General features: G+C 38.4%; 1 protein-coding gene across 1 annotated transcript in view; it reads right to left on the bottom strand.

The window, feature by feature from the left end:
• The window catches only part of KIAA0232 (KIAA0232 ortholog), a 71,882-nt gene that overhangs the window by 4,543 nt on the left and 47,475 nt on the right, over positions 1-19,864 (bottom strand). Inside the window, exons 4-7 of the mRNA XM_042052931.1 lie at positions 14,902-14,968; positions 13,465-13,546; positions 8,876-12,176; positions 1,187-1,268 (exon numbers count right to left, since the gene is read on the bottom strand). Coding sequence (XP_041908865.1) covers positions 1,187-1,268; positions 8,876-12,176; positions 13,465-13,546; positions 14,902-14,968 — 3,532 coding nt within the window. The remainder of the gene's footprint in view (positions 1-1,186; positions 1,269-8,875; positions 12,177-13,464; positions 13,547-14,901; positions 14,969-19,864) is intronic.

Genomic DNA, 19,864 nt, shown 5'->3' with positions numbered 1-19,864 from the left:
CACCGGCCACCGCCACCGGCCACCGCCACCGGCCACCGCCACCGGCCACCGCCACCGGCCACCGCCACCGGGCTCCGCCACCGGGCTCCGCGGCCGTGCCGAGGGACACCGAGTACCCCCGCCTCGGGAAGGAAGACTGACGGCTTTCTCTGACATGGCAGCTTCTGAGCGCCAATCTGCTCTTGCACTGTGCACATTTCTATACTTGGAAGCGAAGTAAAAGTTAAGATCTTCTTAAAAGTCACCCTGTCCTAAACACCAAAGTAAGGCTGATTTAGAACCAAGAACCCAGTTTAGTTGGTTGCACTTAAAGGTGCACTTCAGAAATAGTAACTGGCTAATCTACTTTCAGATTATTAAGGAACCCGGTCTCTGATCAAAACTTTCTCACCCTGAGCCTGTACCAACAGAAAGCACCAGAGATCCTGTCAACTCAGGATACAGAATGTTCTTATTTAGCTTCTTGCCTTCTCCCCAGAAAAGGTGAATTGGTATGCAGGCAAAAAAAAGCTGCCTGGATTCTTGCCAGTCCACTGAAAACCTGGGCTTGAGTCAGTTGTCAGATGCTACAGATTCCTGGGAGTGCTGGAAGCACACCTGCTTCTGGTCATGAGCAGCCTGCCTACTAAGACTGGACTTGCTCTCTGTGCAGGACAGAAAAATTCCCAGACTGGTCAGTGTGAAAGGAGTGGCCAAGTGACAAATCCCTCTCCTTCCCAGTCTCAGAGATATTCCACACATTCACTGAATAACTGGCATGTTATTTATGCACACCCATAAAAGGTAATCATCATGTTTTCACATTCTTATAGAATTACCTATCTAATAAGTACTTTTCAGGATGAAACATTAAAAAATGTAATAAAGCGTTTTCAGAATCAGAGATTTTCTGTTTACTTAATTGCAGGCTTTGGAATTAAGTAAATTTCCATAAATGTTGAGACTATTTTAAAACCACTTTCTTTTAAAACCAACTTAGAATCATGCTAGAGGTTTACTACAAGTGCAACTGAAGCATCCCAGTTCTCTCTCAAATCAGAGAATTTTTTGTGGAAGCTTACTGGTGTGGGTTTTTTAAATACAGACAGTAAATCCAATTCATCTGCAATTCCAGTCCATAAGAAGGAGCATTTCATTCTAACATGGGTGCAACAGCAAGTTAGTTCTAACAGGCAGAGGTGCTTACCTTCACACTGTGATGCAGGAAAAAGGGGAGAATAGAGCGCCTTTTCCCACCAGCATTGCTTTTCCTGGCTGCCACTCATTCTCTGCAGATTAGTATTCAATATAGGAAAGTGTTTAGACAATAATCACACTTCATTATGCCATAAATAATATACTTACATGTAAAGGAGGAAACTCTGGTATTACAATGAATTTTCGCAAGTCTTACAGGTCACGCTGCTCGACTTGCAACACTAATGGGAAATGACTGTCAAACTACAGTGAACATCCATTCTCTGAACTCTTACAGCCAATATGAATTCCATGCTGGGGCTCAGACTTTGCCCATACAGAGTTACACAAATCCAGAAAAAAAAAATTAATTCCAGCCCTACACTTTATAATCTAGAGAGAGCTACCCGATAGATGAAAGTATTAGTGAAATGTTAGCCAACTGACAAATAGTTCAGTGTAAAACAAAACAGAAAAGAAAGTGAACAAAAAGTGGCAAAATTTCATGTTTGAAGTTTGGAAGGATGAATTAGCAGTACCATTACCCAATGGGAAAACACAAAATTAGAGAATTTTGTGTCAACATGAAGAAGAAGTGGTTATGAGGATGATCAATGATTTGTATTTGTGCTAGAAGTAATCTAATCACTAAGATTGCCAAAATACTCTCCCTTCCCCCGTATTTTAATGCTAGTTTAACTTTACCAGAGGCCTTTCCTTACAGAATTGACAGACACGGCTAAAATACCAAGGGCTTGTCACAACAGACATGTCCTCAGTTCCATGGCTGTACCTGAGGTAACCCCATTAGCCTTCAAAAGACAATGCCAGCTTGTAACATCCTCTATAGCTATAAAAAACAAACTATAGTGCAACTGCCTACAACAAACACTAACAAATGAGCTTCAACACTGACTTTCTAGCCAGCTTCCTCCTCTGTAAACTTGAGAATGTTTAAACATGGAAGATTAATGAGCATCCTTTTGTTCATCCTTAAGCTACTGTAGAACTACACACCCATAGAACTTAAACTTACAAACACTTATTCCTTAATAAAGAGAAGCCCCTCTCAAACGAAAGGAATGACTCAAGAGCACTGTATTTAGAAACATGTCCTAGATTCAACTTATTTGAACTTATCTGTGCTGGTTTCCTGTCATAAGACTGAGAAACAGTCTTTTTGGAACCACCCTCCAAAAATTCGAACTTTTAATTCCAGAAAATGGAGTTCTTAGAAACTTAAGCCATTGGTAGGTGTCTCTTTTAACATTAGAAAAAAAAAAAGAAAAATAAAAAAAGCACAGTAGCTCAAGAGTATAAGCAGGACTTCATAAGAAATATGTACATTTACAAATATATTCAATCCTGAAAGCCTCACTCTGTGCTGATTATAGATAGAGGTATCTAACTCTACAGGCACAATGCTTTATTAACTTCAAAGTCTCTGCTACTGCTGCTGTCACACCTGCACACGGGATAAGCTGGATGAACCCCAGCAGGTTACAAGCAAAGCCAGCTTGAGCCTGGCAGGGCATAACAAGTGCAGCAGCCTTCCTTCCTGGGCTGAGGCACCAGCAGAGCCCAGCACCTGCTCTGGGATGGCTCTGTGACTGAACTGACACTGGCTGCTTCAGCCCCTCTATGCTTCCGTCACAGCCCCGATACCTGGAGAGCTGGAGCAGGTCAAAGAGCTCCCAGCTCAGTGCAGAGTTTTTGTTTGGGAGGGGATAGAGGGCACTTCTGATGTCCATTTTACACATCTGTGGAAGAAGAGTTTTTTCCTACAGTTGCTTAAGTGTTTCCTAGAAATGCACAGTCTCACATTGTGAAATTTTTTGTGAATTCAAGAGACACTCCCAATCAGTAAATACAAAATACCAACTCCAGAATAGCACCAAGAGTCTACCTTCCTTTGCTGGCAATTTTTCCCTTTTAAAACACGATTTTCAATTTATGTCTCCTTCTCCTCCTCTCTCTCACACACACTCATATATACTTCCAGTGTTTTATGAAAAGTGTTAAGTTGTCCAGCTAACCATCTAAATAGCTGTTATTTAGAATAGTTCTGGTATTAAATATTGTGACTGGAAGTCTCTCCTTTCTGAAACTATTCATATTTATTTTACTTTATTCTTAAGTTGAACTCATAGCAGGGCAAAACCAGCTGCAGTGCTGTTTCACTCCCAGTTTTGCTGCTGGTCAGAGGGAAGACTGCTGGGTTTCCTTTCTGTTTTTACAGCTAGGCACAGGGTAACTGAGGCTTCTCCTAGACTATTAGATACTAATTTGGAAACACCATCACTGACTAGCTGTACTGCTTCGGCTGACAAGGGTGACAAGAGGCTTGCAGAATGTGAACAGAATAAGCACTAAAGCCTCAGTATGGTCTGAATGAATATTATCAGAATTGTTACAACTGACAGAAAAAATCATATTAATCTGTAAGCACATTTATTTGAACCTGCTCTGCAACCCCTTACTATCAGGAAGAATACAACACATGAATAATTCAGAAGTCAAAGCAGCAATGAACCCACTGAGTCCCATTCCAAAAGATCAGGTCCTAATTTTAGTTCATCAGCCACCCAGTGAAGATACACTTGGCTCAAGAAGCCAGTCACAAATGAACAAAGGGAGCCGAGTCGAGACTTCATATTCTTAAAACCTATTTGGCAGTAACCTCATTGTTGAATTTCACTGAAAATATACGTGCAAGGGACTCTATTAGATAATCTAGCCTCTACTCTTGCACAAAGCTGGATTCAACTACAATGCATCATTCCTACATTCAGCCTCATCAAGGCAGAATTTCCACTGCTTCCCTAAAAAATAATTGAGCCTTACAGTATGCTCATTGTCTGGTTAGAATTCTTACTCTCCAACTTCCCTTACTGTGATTTAAGGTCATCACATCCAGTTCCTTTGTGTTTACCAGAGACTACAGAACAACACAGCTTTTCCCTTATCTCCTCTAACTATGAATATGGCTTCTGCAAAACTGCTGCCTTTGCTCCAAGTCTCTCTTATTTGAGATAAAACACCCCCAGTTCCTTCACTCTGTTTTTGTAAGTAGTGAACTTGATGTTCTCTCATCAAGACACCTTTCCTGATACACAGAGCCCAATACTCTAGCAGAGCAACTCCCCTCTTACAGGAGAGCGTTCCTGTTCATGGATCTCAATCTTGCTGTCTTTTGCAGTGTGTCATTCCTGATTTACACTCAACTATGATCTATTTGAAGATGCTTTTCTGTTTCACATAACTGCCTCACCTGTCACTCCTCCCACTGTGTTTGTAAAGAGAGTTATTATTTTCTGTAGAAATTTCAGTTGCCCCTGCAGGATTACATTTTACATTTCAGACACTGCTCCACTTAAACAACCTTTTGATTCTAATCCTGTCTTCCAGGACTGCAGACTTTCCCAGTTTCTTATCATCAGGGATTTTCATAAACATGCCACACACTAGAAGAAATACTCATCTCTGTTGTCCTTCAGTAAGCCACTGGCTGTTATTCTGAGAGTGCAATCTTTCTCCTAAACTAATAATTGGAAACTTTCTATGTTACCCATGCATTTGGGCCACTTACAATTTAGAGTATTTCTTTATGGAATTTAAGAGGGTCATTGGTTCCATTTTCCCTGAGTTCCATTTTTGTCTTTAAAAACATGATATGCTTTTTACATATTTTCTATCTTCCATGTGCTCTCAAACAAGTATTCTAGTAGGCTTTTCCCAAATTAGTTGCTGCTTTTCATGATACTTGGGTGAATATTGCTATGACTAGCTGCAACAATGTAATACCTGTCTTTTCATTTAGCAATGACAATAGATGCACTAATCAATACCTTGGATATCACATTATCCTAGCTTTCCAAGCTTGTTAGTTCTGTTTCTCAAATATCTTTCTGTCATCTGTTTCTGATTTACTTCTAGAACTTTCAGGTGTACCAAATCTTTTTTATTGGCTTTGTTTAAACCTTGGTTTTTTTCCTCATGATTTTTAAACTGTTATTGTGAACTCCATCTTTTTTAAGTCCTTTCATACAAGCCCTTCAATATCTCTGCAAAATATGTTTTCTTAATTAGAAGGTTAGAGCTTAGGAGTCTTTGTAGGTGTTTTCATCACCTGCCCTGATCAGCACTTACCAAGAACTATCTGGATCAGTCCTGTCTTAGGTAGCCCCCAAATTACTCACTCTTTTACAGTCAGTCCTTTGTTTTGTATGTGCATGACTCTACATGCTCTTTTTCCACTTGATTCCCCTGATTTTAAGGCATGCAGCAGACCTCTCCGAATTTTGTCTCCCCCTTATCACTACCTGGATTTATGGCAGCTTATCTTCTACATTGCTGACCTCAGAACCAAGGTTTATAAAGCACTCTGCTTCCCTTCCTCTCTTGACAGCCCTTTCTAAAAGGGTTATGCACTTACATTGCATTACTCCAGTCCAGCACAGAACCTCACCAAATCTCATGGCCAATTCAGTCATGAGATCCACAAACACAGTTTTTGTCAGTAAAATTTCCTCATCCCCAAAACCTTAGGTGTCTTCAGACCTTAAAACCCCTTTTATCTATCTCAAGGACCCAACAGTACGAGCATTCTTAGAGCGTACCTGCTGGTTTGGAGCCCGCATAAAATGTGTTGATAGGAGATGCAGTGTTGGTATATTATTCACAGGCCATTAACTGGTCCACATTGGGTACTTACCCATGACTCCACAGCTAAACAGTAGGAGCATTTACTTGGAAGAAAAAGGACTGTCCTTGGTGGGGGCAAGGGAGCTGTGTTTGTGGGGTTTTATGTAGTTGTTTGGGTGGAAAGTGCTGGCGGTTTTTTGTTGAGGTTGTTTGGTTTGGACTTTTTAAAAAAATTATTATTTTGTTGGTTTCATTTTGTTGTTGGTTTGATTTTAGTTTTTTTTAATCTTATGGCTAGGTATATAAATATCATTCATGTTTGAAAAAGTTCTGCAGGAGCTATTTGCAAATTCCTGCTGCAAAATACACTATAATTCTAAAACAAGTGCTCTAATATAGAAGGTAAGAGGGAGGAAACTGAACCAGATTCTCCTACAGTCTTGTTTATAAATAGGAGGTATTCAGAGATGTGTGTTTGCACAGCACATATATAACTCCAGTTTAAGTGATGCAAAACAGAATGTGTTACTATTACACTGTGGTTTATACTAGTATTTTCACATCCATTATTTATGCAAAAATGTTGGAGGTACCTCAGAACACAACTCAAACTTTACATTAGATGACTGAGTTAAACAGTGACTTTAATTTCTGTCCTAAGTCAAGCATAGAAACACAGAAAGTTTCATTAAAAAAAAAAATCTTTACAAATATTGATCTATACTAATCAGTCCAGACCATAGTGCCTGCTTTTCCCCCATGCATGTATGTGTGGGGTGTCCATGAAAAGTTTCTCCTAGACTGTCCTAATTCTAGGTATTTTATATTGATTTTGCTTAATGCTCGTGAAAATAAGTAATACCACTCTTAAAACGAAAAAAGGCTCGCATCTTTTATAGACACTTTTAATGTGCCAAAAAGCCAATTACCTTCAGACTCCAACTACTGGTGCTTAGAAAAGCCTGGAGTGTGCTCACACCTTCTTGAGACACGGTAGATACAGGGGGATGAGTTAACCCAGGCTGTCTGAGCTTAGGGGGTAATCAAGCTCCCCAGGCCCCCCAGGAAGAGCTTAATTGCAAACCAAACTGGAGTCTAGACTGCTGAGAGGGTTGTTGGCCCTTTGTACTTCTCAGTGGTTTATCACTTTGAAGCTATGAAAATGCCTACAAAATCATGTGACCTGAGCAAGGGAAGCAGTAGGTTTTCCTCTTGCACTAAGGAACTTAAATAAGATAAAATACCAGAGCTTTCTGAGCACTGTTCACGACCAAAAGCCCCAGAGCTACCATAAACTATGGTACCACTGTAAACTTACACCAGCCATTTACTAGTTTCTTGAATGGATAAGTGGTTGAAGTGAATAAGCAGCCTCACAAGGCACTACACATCCAGAAAGAAGATCTGAAAAGGGCTGGAAGGAACTTCAGGCTCTTGCTGTCACATATAACTGTATAATCATTTGTTTGTTCATTGTTCCCTACTGCATGATGAAGTTAGATTTCCCCAACTCCTACTAAAAGGCAATTACAGAATCTGTTCTGACTTACAGTCTATTAATTTTTTTTGATGACTCCTTCTGCAAGGCCTGGCACAAACACAGAAACTTCCTAGACCCCAGTAAAGATTTTTGAAGCCACTTCATCTCTGTTAACTTAACAGAGCAGGAGGAAGCAAGATGTCTAGAAAGGGTCTGGAAAAGCCACAAACTTGATTCTCTTGTGCAAGCAGGAGATATCAACTTACTGATGCTGGGAAAAGAAGCAATTAATTTAAAGGAGGATGAGAGAAGAAGCAAATAAGGAAGAAGGAAAATAACAAAGTCTGATTTTGTTCAACAAAAAGGTGAGCTTCAGTTTTAGCAAGAGAAAGGTTAGCTTGCCTGTATATGAGTTAGTGTTTCAAACTTATAATTGAGAAATACGCAATTGCACAACACAAGCTGGGTGCAACTCTTCAGTTGAAAGTGGAAAAACTTCCTCCAAATGTAAATATTACAACTGCTGAGTATGTGCAAGAGGAGGCTGAAGAGGAAAAGAAAATGTAAGATGTAAGCAAAAGAAAATGTAAGATGTAACTTATACCTATCCAGACAATATCTCTGGGCTGGCCACACATCTAATTGATTTTGATAGTTACATGTTTCTACTCAAGAGCAGAGGGAGCTCACAGCAAGAAAAACTCAGGGTATTTTTGGCTAGAATGGATTTTTTACCTTGATTATTACTTAACTTATGGCTAAAATTACTGGAAAGAAAACTCTGATCTTAACCCATATTTATGCTGAGTCTTTCTTATAGTACTGTGGTAGTGATGGATATTTTGCATCCACATTTTATTTCTTTTTGGCTCTATGCTGACAACAGGATGCTTTAATTTCCAGACAATTAAGCCTTTTTACAAGCCTTTCTTTGCTGAAGTTTACATCCAGTAGTTCAACTCCAAATTCTTCTACTTGGAAGTAACTATATTCAAAAGACTGGCTTCAGATCTTTTTCTTCAGAATTTTAAAATATGTTTGAATTAAAATCAGTAATATTTCATTACTCAAAATTTATGCACATTTTAACATTTTATATGTAAATCAGATAACCTAAAAACCTAAGGTAAACAGATTTTAAAGCCACATGAGTGTACACATGCATATATTTCTAAAGGTATGCAAGATGACACCAAAATACCTGAAGATGGTTTATTTTTCACAGAATCACAGAACGACTGAGGTTCAAAAGGAACTCTGGAGGTCATCATGTCCAACTCCCCCTGCTCAAGCTGGGCCCAGTAGAGCAGGCTGCCCAGGACCTTGTCCAGATGTCTTTTGAAATCTCCAAGGATGGAGACTCTACAACCTTCCTGGGCAACCAGCGCCAGCACTCGGTCACCCTTACAATAAGCAAGTTTATTCTTATGTTCAGATGGAACCTCCAGTTTCTCTACAAAACTGTATTTTCTAGAGATCTATACAATCACAAACATTTACTCTAAACTGTCACATGACAAACTGCTGGTTATCAGCTGCCAGCTGCAAATTCTGTAATTTTATATATCCACATACCTCTTCATGCTCTCCTGAAGAAACAGGATTATCCTCATACGTGGGGAAATGACACCCTGCTTTACAACTGCAAAACCTGCCAGTCTCCTCACGTGGCTCCACTATTCTGCAGTTTACTTTAGAGCTCTCCACCACTCTCCCTTCTAGAGATTCTTTCATACTGCATTCTAAGCAGGGATCTTGGTTTCCTACTGGCAACATCCCGGCCGACTCTTCTTGGGAATCCAGTGATGTCTGTGCACTCTTCTCCATTCCAGACTTTTTTAATCTGGGAAGGAATTTTCCAGATTCAAGCTCTGATTTTCCATAATAATGCCCTTCTTTTTCTGCATCTTCTTCCAGAGGTTTGAGATCTGCTTGTGGATCCTCAAATACATCTACTTGAGGAGGAACAGCAATACCTCCCTCATCTTTTTCTGACTCAAATTCTGACTCGCTTCCACCACCTGGAGAAAGTTCAGATGCAGAAATTGGGCGAAAGTGAGTCCTCGGAGAAATCCGTATAGCCCTGTACTGCGTTCGATCAACACCACATATCCTGGGGTGTAAAACCTCACTGTCTGAATCAGAGCACAGAATCGACTTAGGTTTAAAACTAGGGCTGAAAGATGCAATTCCTTCTGGCTCAAATGAACACTCTACATGAAGAACTTGTGAAAATGGATTGTTCAGGTCAAAGGAAGAGAATGAGTATTCAAGCCCTGGTTCTTCGACTTGAAAATTACCACAAGCTCCCAGTAAGTCTTCATGGAAGATAAAAGAAAAACCCTTATTTAATCCATTATCTCCACTCTTTGATTGCTCATTCTGCTCAAATGATACAAACGGCCTCCATAATTGCCTGTGGCCAGGAGCAAAGCTATTACCTGGAGTCATAAAAACATCTGTACCAGCTATTGTCACCACATCAGAAGCTGCACACTGCAGTAAGCTCCCCTTTGAGTGACCAGGTGGCACCACTGCCCATTCTCCATCACTGTTAAATGTTTTGAGCTCCCCATACACACCACCAAGTATAAATGAGTTTTCTTTATCCTGGTTAACATCCCAGGGTTTTGATGGTGTGGTATAGTCACCACCATCTACTTTTGATAAATCATTTGAGACAAAGGCTCTCTTCTCTACATTCTCCTTTTGACCTTCCCAAAGGTGATACTCTGATCTTTGCACTGCTTTATTGGGTTCCTGGAGGGTTTCAACTTTTGCTTCTGTATCCAAACAGCAGCAATAGTTATTTACATCTGTTGAAAACAATTCATCTTCTATTCCTTCTATTTCTACCATCGCTGCAGAATTTCTGTCTGTCATATTTGTCCAAATATCTTTAATAACCCCTGAGCTGTAGCCATCTCCATGTGGACTGCTTTCCCTACACCCTTGTGTAGTTTCATAGTCTTTACTTTCTGCTTTTTGTTCTAGCTGAATACCACAGACAGATTCTAGCTTAGATTTCTTTTTGAAAATCAAAGTGGGCATTTCTCCTAAACCTCTAGCTTGTTGCTGGCAGGTTTCTTCTGGCAGAAAATCTAGAATTTCTTCATCTACATAATTCGAAGACACTCTAGGAACTACATAATTAATATCTTCTGCATTAAATTGTGTGGATTCTTCATATGGAATATTTATAGTCTCATTGTCTGAACGTGTTTCTTCCGAGTGTGACCATGGACTACAGGTTCTTGTTGAAAGATTAGAACAGTGTTCATTTTCATCAAAGGCACTATTTTTGGTCCATATTAGCAATCTAGACTGTGTTTTCCCAAGAATATTAGCAGTGCTACTAGAATCTGCATTTTCATTTCCCAAGTTGAGTGTTTCAAAAGAAAATGGTAAAACAGAGTTACTGCATTGCACTTCAAACACTGAAAAACAAGAGTTTATACCAGACCCTTCATTAATATCTGAAAAGAGCTCTTGATTGCCAGCAAGCATGTGTGAATTAAGCATTGTGCTGTCTAGGATGGGGGAGAATCTAATCGGAGAATCTCCTCCAAAACTTTCCCCATCTGCATCACCAGAACTAGAAGATGAACAGCACTCCCAAAATTGAGCTAAATTACTAAGATCTTGCAAGAACCACCCTTCAGCACCAACAGAGCTGGTCGAATCAGTCCATATTGCACTTTCCCCTTGCAACTCCATTCCATCTAACACTATGCAACATTCTGCCTCAAAATCAGTTTTTTCTTTACTCTTCTGTCGAATCATATTTAAAATCCGACTCTCCCCTTGCATCGTATCTGAGGCACCAGGATCCAACATGGATTGATCAATATCCACTTCATAGAAGTGCGTTAGTTCGGACAGATGAACATCATCTAAATATTTGTTGTCCTCTGGTTGAGAACATATTGAGGTCCCAGCGAGGTCAATATCCTCATTTAGAACTGCAGGCATTTCTACAAAGTGACCATCGATGAAAGTACCTGCTGCGAGGTATGTTTTATGAATATTATTGTTGCTAATACAAAGACCATGCACTGATTCAGACAACTCTTCTACAGCCTCTGATGTTACTCCACATATATCTTCTCTGTTGCGGTATGTAGTCTCCAGCTTGCTTTTTCTGCTAAGAGGAACAAAGTACTCCGTAATCGGCTCAGTATACCACAAGGGCTCTTCTTTATATTCCTTTTCATTTCTACTGTCTAAATATAAATCTTTTCCATCACTACCGCCAGCTTCTTTTCTTCCAATTTCTTTTAATGGCCTTTTACCTCTTTTGCACAGTTGTTTGATGGACCCGCTGCTGCTGCTGCTGCTGCTGCTTCCACTGTGGACTTTTCTATCAGCCTTTTCACTGGATTTCACTGACAGCCTGCTCTGCCCATTACGCCCTTTTTTATTCCGAACCTCTCTTGTTTTGTGTCTTACTTTAATACATTTCATTGATGCCTTGTATTCACCTTGATTACCACTAGAACTTGAGCCAGCCTCACTGGATCCGGACGACCAGGAGCGGGGACGCATCTTTCCCTCAGACTTATGTCGGACTTGCTTTTTGTACAAAACAGGCTTCTCTTCAACAGTGTTGTTACTAAACTTGTTTTCTTTCTCGTTTTTACTCTTCTTCTGCTGGGTTCTTTCCTGTACAGTGGCAGATACTTTATTACTTCTGTCTTTAGTTACTTCACTTTCACTGTTGCAGTCCTTTGGAGAAGATGTATCCGTGCTAGTTGGTGGAACAGTGGATGAAGATGAGGAGCTAGAGTAAGAGCATACTTTGGATTTATTCCATACAGTCATAATTTCCTGCAGGCAAACTGGCTTTTCAGAAAGAGGAGGAAATGCTTCATAGTACCTGAAAGCAAAACAAAAGAGACATTTGGATGATAGAGCTTCAGATAAGCATTAAGAGTATTACTAAAGTATTACTAAAAACACAGCAAAGCACTACCTGTCTAATTGCTAAAAATCTAGTTTGCACTACATATGCACATGCCACTCATTGCTCTATTTGAATGCTATCAAAGGGAAAATGAAAATGAGTTTTGAAAGTGCTTATATTAATATATGTTTAGCAATATACTGCATACAAGTTAAACAATTCCCTTTTCAGAGGCTGCTAAATATCACTGTAGAGAGAAATTGTGGATGCTTACAGCAGTGGTTCCAGGTTTATTAGATAATGTGGCAATTCACTACAGTCTTCTTAAGTGTTTGATTTAGATTATAAATGAGGAAGTCCTGAATTTCAGTTAGTTCAGTCCTGAATTTCAGTTTTTAAAATTCTTGTTTATGAAATGAGACACTATCTGTTAAATTCTGCAGTTTGATCGTCCAGTTATTAAGGAAAAGTTATTAAAAAAAGATTAGGTTTTGAGTAGTTTAAGGTGCTTAACAGCTTTATGCAAGAGGTACAAGATTAAAATATGGTTTTCTGCAACATTTAAAGTAGCATGTGTTTGGTGGTAGAGAGATTTATACTGAATCACATATATTTCAATGAAAACCTATTAAAAAAATTTGGACTCCATTAAGTTAAATGCACATAAGCCCAATTAGTTCCCTGAAGATGGATCATCCATTTAGTAACAATTCTACTAGGCTGTTGCTACTATTAAGAGATACAGAAGCAGCTGTATCTCCAAGAGAGGTCAATGATAAAACTCCTGGGTAGTTCAGTAACACTGGACTCAGGTACTTGGTAACTAGGAGATCACTTTGGTTATCAAGAGTTTAAAGGTTCTAAGAGATTTCTTTTGCCATTTATGCAATAGAAAGCAGTGAGTTCTGAATCCAGGAAACAGCTGATTCCCTCCCTGCAAATCTACATGTCAATTAATGCTGTCTTAAAGGTTTTTGTCTGGTTGACTTAGTCTTCAGGAAACTAAAATAAAGTACGGTTTGAGTTCTGTATATAGTCAAACGAAAGCAGTCAGGACTTCAACAGAAATTAAACTAGCCCATGGTACCAAGTGCTTATATTTAAATATACAAGATTAACAAAAGAAGATGGCAGGAAAATAAATGTATTTCTTAATTTCCACAAAACTCCAGATTCCCCACTAAGTTAACTTCACCATGTTAAAATATGGGAGCAAAAATAGAAAAGCGTCTCAGATAACAATAAGAAAAAAAATGCATACATTTCTACTTGATCCTTTGCTGTGGGAGATAAATCAGTCTCAGGAGTCAAAGAGCCTTCTAACTTTTTGTGAATCTTCTCCTCTGTTTTGGAAGAAAATTCCAAACGCTTAACAGAAAAATTCAAAAAAGCCAGTGTACTTTGTAACAGTATTTAACAAAAAACACCAGGATGTATAACTGTAATAGTAGTAAAATTTCCATAAAACACTATAAATAACAAAGAAATTACAAATTACCACCCAAGATTCAAGTTTTTCACAGTTGTCCAGTCCTGCAAATCTGACCAAACGTGACTGGCCAGCAGCTCCATGCAACCACATGGATAGCAATGCCCCACAAGGAGAATTCCTGCTGAATGTTTAATTGTTTCATATCCAAACCCTTATCTCATTCTTGCACTGCTACAGACACAAAAAATATTTCTTAAAAAAATCAACTATTTAACTGTTTTTATCATTGGCCACATCTAACTTCTCATGTGTTTCACTAAAAGGAAATACCCTTCCAGTAGTTGCTGAGCTTTGAGTGGATGTAAAGGCGTATTTCCTGTGTGAGAGGTGACTCTGAAAATTTTCTAATTCTTTATATTAAAACCTTTAAAATATAAAAAAGTGAGACATACTATTTTTTTAAATTTATTTTTTTCAAAATAAATGCTCAACATCACCTTGGCTCAGGAAGAAGTTCACAGCATTATGAAATACTAAGAGCTGACTAATGATTACAGTTTAAAAACAAAAAAAAGGGAATGGAAACAGGTAAAATCATGCTTTAAGCAGGTAAATGTTTATCTCTTATTTACAGCTACTTATACTACACAATAAGCATATTAATTTCACTTCAAGTGTCCAAGGCTGCTACTGTGTCCCTGAACAAACATTTATGTGTGATGAACTTCCACTGGAGATAACACAAGTTTACATTATGCTCCCTCCCCTAAGCTTGATGTCATAAAGCGCCCATTATTATTCCCCTATAGCCCAGAAATTTTAAGTAGTGATGGCTGTTTTGGATGCTTTTCAGAGGAATAGTTTCCACATAATTATTTTGAGGCATATCTACTCTTTGCAAGCATCAATACACAAAAGGAACAGAATCAAGTCTACTTTATTTTCATTACTTTTGGTAGGGAGGGGGATGCTGAATTTGGAATATTTACTAAAAAAGCAGGCATAGCTGGCTATGAACAGTTACAGCTTTTCATGAACAAAACTCCATTTGTAAGTGGCTATTTCTAAGGTAAACAAAGCATATCAGCACAAAATTGCTTAAATTGTTTGAATGAAATTATTCAAACATACTTTAAAATTGCATGGCCTGTACTAAAAGTTACTGAAATAACAGCCTACTCCCCCACACCCACCCCTGTCTCAGAATGTTGCACAGTTGATAAATACAATGCATGGCCTCGGAAGTTTTAACATTTTTTTCCTCACCTTGCTTACTCTGAAGGTCTTTCAGTTTGGAGCAAAGCTCCTCCACTAATGTTTCAATCCCAGAGCTCTGCACGACGACAAAACCACACGGGGAAAAAAAAAGAAAAAAATAGAAAATATAACTTACTAAAAAGAATTCATAGAAATATATCAATACAGTACACGTATCTCAGCAGACATATTGTTCTTTTTGCACAGTAACTAGATATGAAAAATCAACAAAATTATTTATAGGTATAAATCCAATCCTATAAATATGTAATTAGAGGTCAAAATGATTCCATGAAACATGAAGATACATTCACAGAGAGGTTTCAAACTACAAGTCACATTGTTGCATTACAGGATATCCAAGGCTTTGCAAACACTGCATGTCACATTTACTGCATGGTATTGCTGCAGATTTAGCCAGGAGTCTCAGGATAGAAGTTCAATCACCCACTGAATACTAAGATGCATTTCAAAAAGTTAAGCCTGATCCTTTTGGCTGCACAGTTTATACCTGTGGGAAGGGACTGCTAAAATGATACAGAAAATCAGGCATGAAGGTGGAAAGGAGAACAGTAGGAAGGCGTACACACATATGTGGCAGAGAGGGAGAGGAAAATGCTTCCACAGTATCTATATGCAAAACCCAGCCCACAATCTTGCCAATTTACCATAACCAGGTAATTTTTTTCTTTTTAAACAATGTGTTACTAGCTCAACAACACAGGAGAGCAGAGGAAAAAATAAACACCTACTTCATATTCCCTATAAGCCTCTATTTTCCTCCTTTATTCCTCTACATAAATACCGAAATACTGAAAATAAACATACACAAAAACCAGTCCAATATATTACCCATAGAGGAAAACCCCATGATATTCCAATGGAAAAAAGTTGAATTCCCATCAGCAAAATATTAAACACCAATCTACAGCCTGAAATGACCATTCCTGTTCGAAGGAAAACTAGGTGAGGTGGGTACTGTATGGGTACTTGTGTTCTTGTTAATTCGATGCTCAGGAATTGTACTTCACACTTTCCATAACAGCAAACAGAGCTAGAATCACAGCTAAACACAGCAATCTGGCACTCGTGGGGAGGATACAAGAAGTCCCCTGCACATCACCCTGCAGCTGGGAGCGGTAATGAGGGAGGATCATGCAGCTTACTGTATCCTGTGCACAGTTTCCTCAATATCAACTCCACCATTGTTGGAAATCTAGTTCCAATTACACTTGGAGAAACTTACACAAACCCCCAAGAAAATGATCTCATCTTCTGAATTTAACATGATCTTATTTGTGCATATAGTTATGGGACATGTTTTCTCTCCGAAGGCAACGCCGATCAAATATCAAGTTACAGAAAAGCACAGAAAAGAGTTTGATTTGCTGTGTGACCATGGTGGTATAAAGATTCAATTTTTCCAAGATCTAAGAGTTTCTTATCTCTCCTGATTACTGTCCAGAAATTGCTGAGAAATGTGAATATATGTTGCTAAAGAACAAGAAAATATTATGAAAAAGAGAATACTAATTTATACAGTCAGACTAGCTTGTTTAATTCACTGTCACAAAAAACACTCTCGAAAAATCATACACTGAAGCAATGATTTATATGCTAACTCTAAACTTTAATTATTTGCAGCCAAGTGAGAAAGAAAGCAATTTTCTATTCCTAACTGTATTGCTGCACTGAACTGCTAAATATAAACCTTTATGCCACATACTTAACTGAGGATGACTTAGCAATATCAAACTTCAGAAGGCATCTTCTGTATCAGTAAATTTACCAGCATAAATTAAATCATTTAGCAAGAACCAAGCAAGACAGTAATATGAATGAAGCTATGTAGTTGTAATAATTTGCCACATATATGCCACTTAATTTATCCATTAATATGCCACTCTTGACTCCCCCCCTCCTACCCCCAAAAGGTCAACAGAGGAGGAGCTGGCCTTGGTTTTCCTTAACTTCCAAAACTGTCTAATCAAACAGACACCTGTAGCAAACACTCCAAGGAATACAGATTCACTTCCTTAACTTAATTATAGCATCATGCTAAAAAAATGCCCCCAAACCAGCAACAATATGCTTACCATTGCACCGAAGAAGTGAAAACTTTTGGAATCAAACACTTCATTTCCTCCTGTACCATGAAACTAATACTTGAGTCAGCTGACGCGCTGCCCGCTGTCCTGCATGGCGCTGAAGGAGACAGCGCTCACTTTAAAACAAGGGGGGTGGGACCCACTGTGCAGAACACCAGGTCTCTGGAGATCCCCTGCTCAACTTCTTACTGCAGCACATGAAAACGTGCTGCAGACTTAATGTAACAAATCCCATGGCAGTTACTTCAAATATGACACTGGTGTTAGTGGAATATGAGATTCAGTTGCTTTTTTTATTGTTTACCTTAATGCCTTGTAGCTGTAACGACCCCATGGCCTGAAAATAACACGTTCCAGGCACTGGCTTGGTTCAATAGGACACAACTAGCTAACAAAACTAGGTGATCTGGTTGAAGCACTTTGCTTATGTTCAAATTTAAAGACAGACCCCATACAATACAAATACTGCAGCATCTTACAAACATTTTGAAATATGGAAGTTTTAGTGCCCAATTATGATTGCTTTTGTAATTCCATCATGAAAGGCTTAAAACTCAAAATTGTCTGTCCCAGATTTCTACTAACCTGTTTCTCTCACTCAAATTACAAAGGGCAGCACATAATTTTTTAATTAATATTTTTCATTTTGCATAACAATATTTCCTGCACACCAAGCACATTTTATTCTATTGTACTGTTTTTAACATTTTTCTCTTTCCTTCCCCTGCTTCAAAATACATCCAGTTTCACCAAAAGTTGTTCTTTTTGGCTTTTTATCAGCTGGCTACAGCAAGGGAAGGATTACATAAAGGATAGGTGTTATGTTACTGGCATAGGAGTGATGGTGCTAACAGATAAATTAAGCTTCTGAACTCACCCAGCATGAACAAGAACAGTCAATCTGACTGCTGGAGTTACAGGACTCCAATAGCCACTGTCTTCCTTAGTGACCACCATGACCCTATTCAGAGCCTAATTAATGCAGTTCTGCATAATGAAGAATGAGACCAAATTAATAAAAAAAAACAAAACAGCAAAGCTCACTCACATTTTTATACATATTTGTAAATATGTTTGTTAGTTTTGACTTTTTTTTTTGAGGTTGGATTTTTTTCTCCCTAAACACACAGGCTCACACATATATATAATATCAAATCTTAAATCAAAGACCTTTTGAACACATTCTGCTTTGGAAGCAGAGCAGCCAGAGATGACAAGTGGTAACTCATTAGCCTGAAGCAATCCAATTGCTTTCATATGTATATCCACACCTCTGTATAGCTACAGAAAACGTTCCCAGAAGATATTAAAACAGTAGGTGTAGTTACTTCTGAAATGTTTTTTAAATTTAAAATATTCAGTTAAATTTATAAATGAACCATGGAAAAACCCAGTATTATGTGTACCAAACTGAAATTCACTAAAAACTGTTGCCTATGTTAACAGTGGGCACTGGCTTCTATGTTTTTACAGTTTTGAGTAAGAAATTGTGAAACATTAGCTCCTCTCATATTCTTGGCAAATCACCTGAATTCTTAAGTGATATTCATCTCTGCTAGCAGGCTACTTCTGAATGTTACAAACAAGCATAGCACAGTCACCATCCAGAAAATTTAAGAAGTTTTTCCTGAATTTCATCGCAAACAGCACCGTTATTATTTCACATAGTTATACTACAGAACTGAGAAGAGGACTGTTCAGTAAATTTTTCATTTTCACTGAGCTTTCACCTCTTCCCATCACCCAGTAATGATATCTGGTTATATGGGTCTCATATTTCCGACAAAAAAATGCCATGCAAACATATACTTTGTTCTGCAGATCTGTACATATGCAATAGCCAAGCCTTCTGGACAAAACAAAGGAAAATTAAATTCTGATAGCCAGTAGTTAGAATGAGATTTCCACATCCAACAGACCATGAATACATACACAGAAACTGAAAAATTCCATCAGACTGTACAACTCCAAGGGAAGTGTTGTTTTGGGGAGATGTTGTTTGGGCTTAGGTTTTTGGCAGGTTCAGGTTTTTCACTCCTAGTCTAACATAAGTTAAAAGCTTCCTCCAGAAGCTTTGAACTGTGCAGTGTAAATATTTACTAAATATGGCCTGTTACTTCAGGCCTGTAAGGTATGGAGAAAGGTCCTTGCTCCTCTTCAATCTTTTTGAAAAGCAAAAGCATGACAATTCCTTTTACCTGAACAATTAAAATAATCACTCATTCGCTATTAGGGTTTTGAGAGCTTTCTATCTTTCACTTTCAAAACAAATCCTTTTCCCAAACATACACAACAGTTTAGGTTGGAAAGTACCTCTGGAGATCGTCTAGTCCAAACCCCTGCTGAAACAGGATAAACTAGAGAATATTGACAGAGTATTTCACAAAATACAAGTTCAAACAATCTAGAAATTAAAGTAAATCAATATATTCATAGTTTCAAATCATTGATTTTACAGGCCATCGGGCTCTCCAGAGAAGATGGTATTCTGACTGTACCAAGACTGTTTTGTTAGCATGTCTCTGGTCACCAAGTGCAGGATTAGATAGCTTTTCCATATGAATCAGCTGTTAAGCCACGTGAACTGAGTAAGGCACAAAATGTGATTCACCGCAACCACACATCTATTTCTGTATTTTGTAGGATGATGAGAGAAAGTTAAAAGTCTAGGTTTTCATTTTTTAACATTCTGACACAGTATAATTCATCTGATTACAAGTACTCTCACAAGAGGTGCTCAAGACAGACTAAAAAATAATCTTGGCCCAAGATCAGCACTACGTGAATATATGAATAAATAAATCTCAATCCATTAAAATAGCAGCTTCCCTGGGGTGTTCAATCCAGGTGAGTTCAAAGAATTA

This window comes from Corvus kubaryi, unplaced genomic scaffold (assembly GCF_017639235.1).
Source record: "Corvus kubaryi isolate FWS band 111438036 unplaced genomic scaffold, C.kubaryi_AGA036_p1.0 split1-131, whole genome shotgun sequence".
Lineage (NCBI taxonomy): Eukaryota > Metazoa > Chordata > Aves > Passeriformes > Corvidae > Corvus > Corvus kubaryi.
Note: the sequence above shows the minus strand (reverse complement) of the source record. Positions and strands in the feature narration are given on the sequence as shown.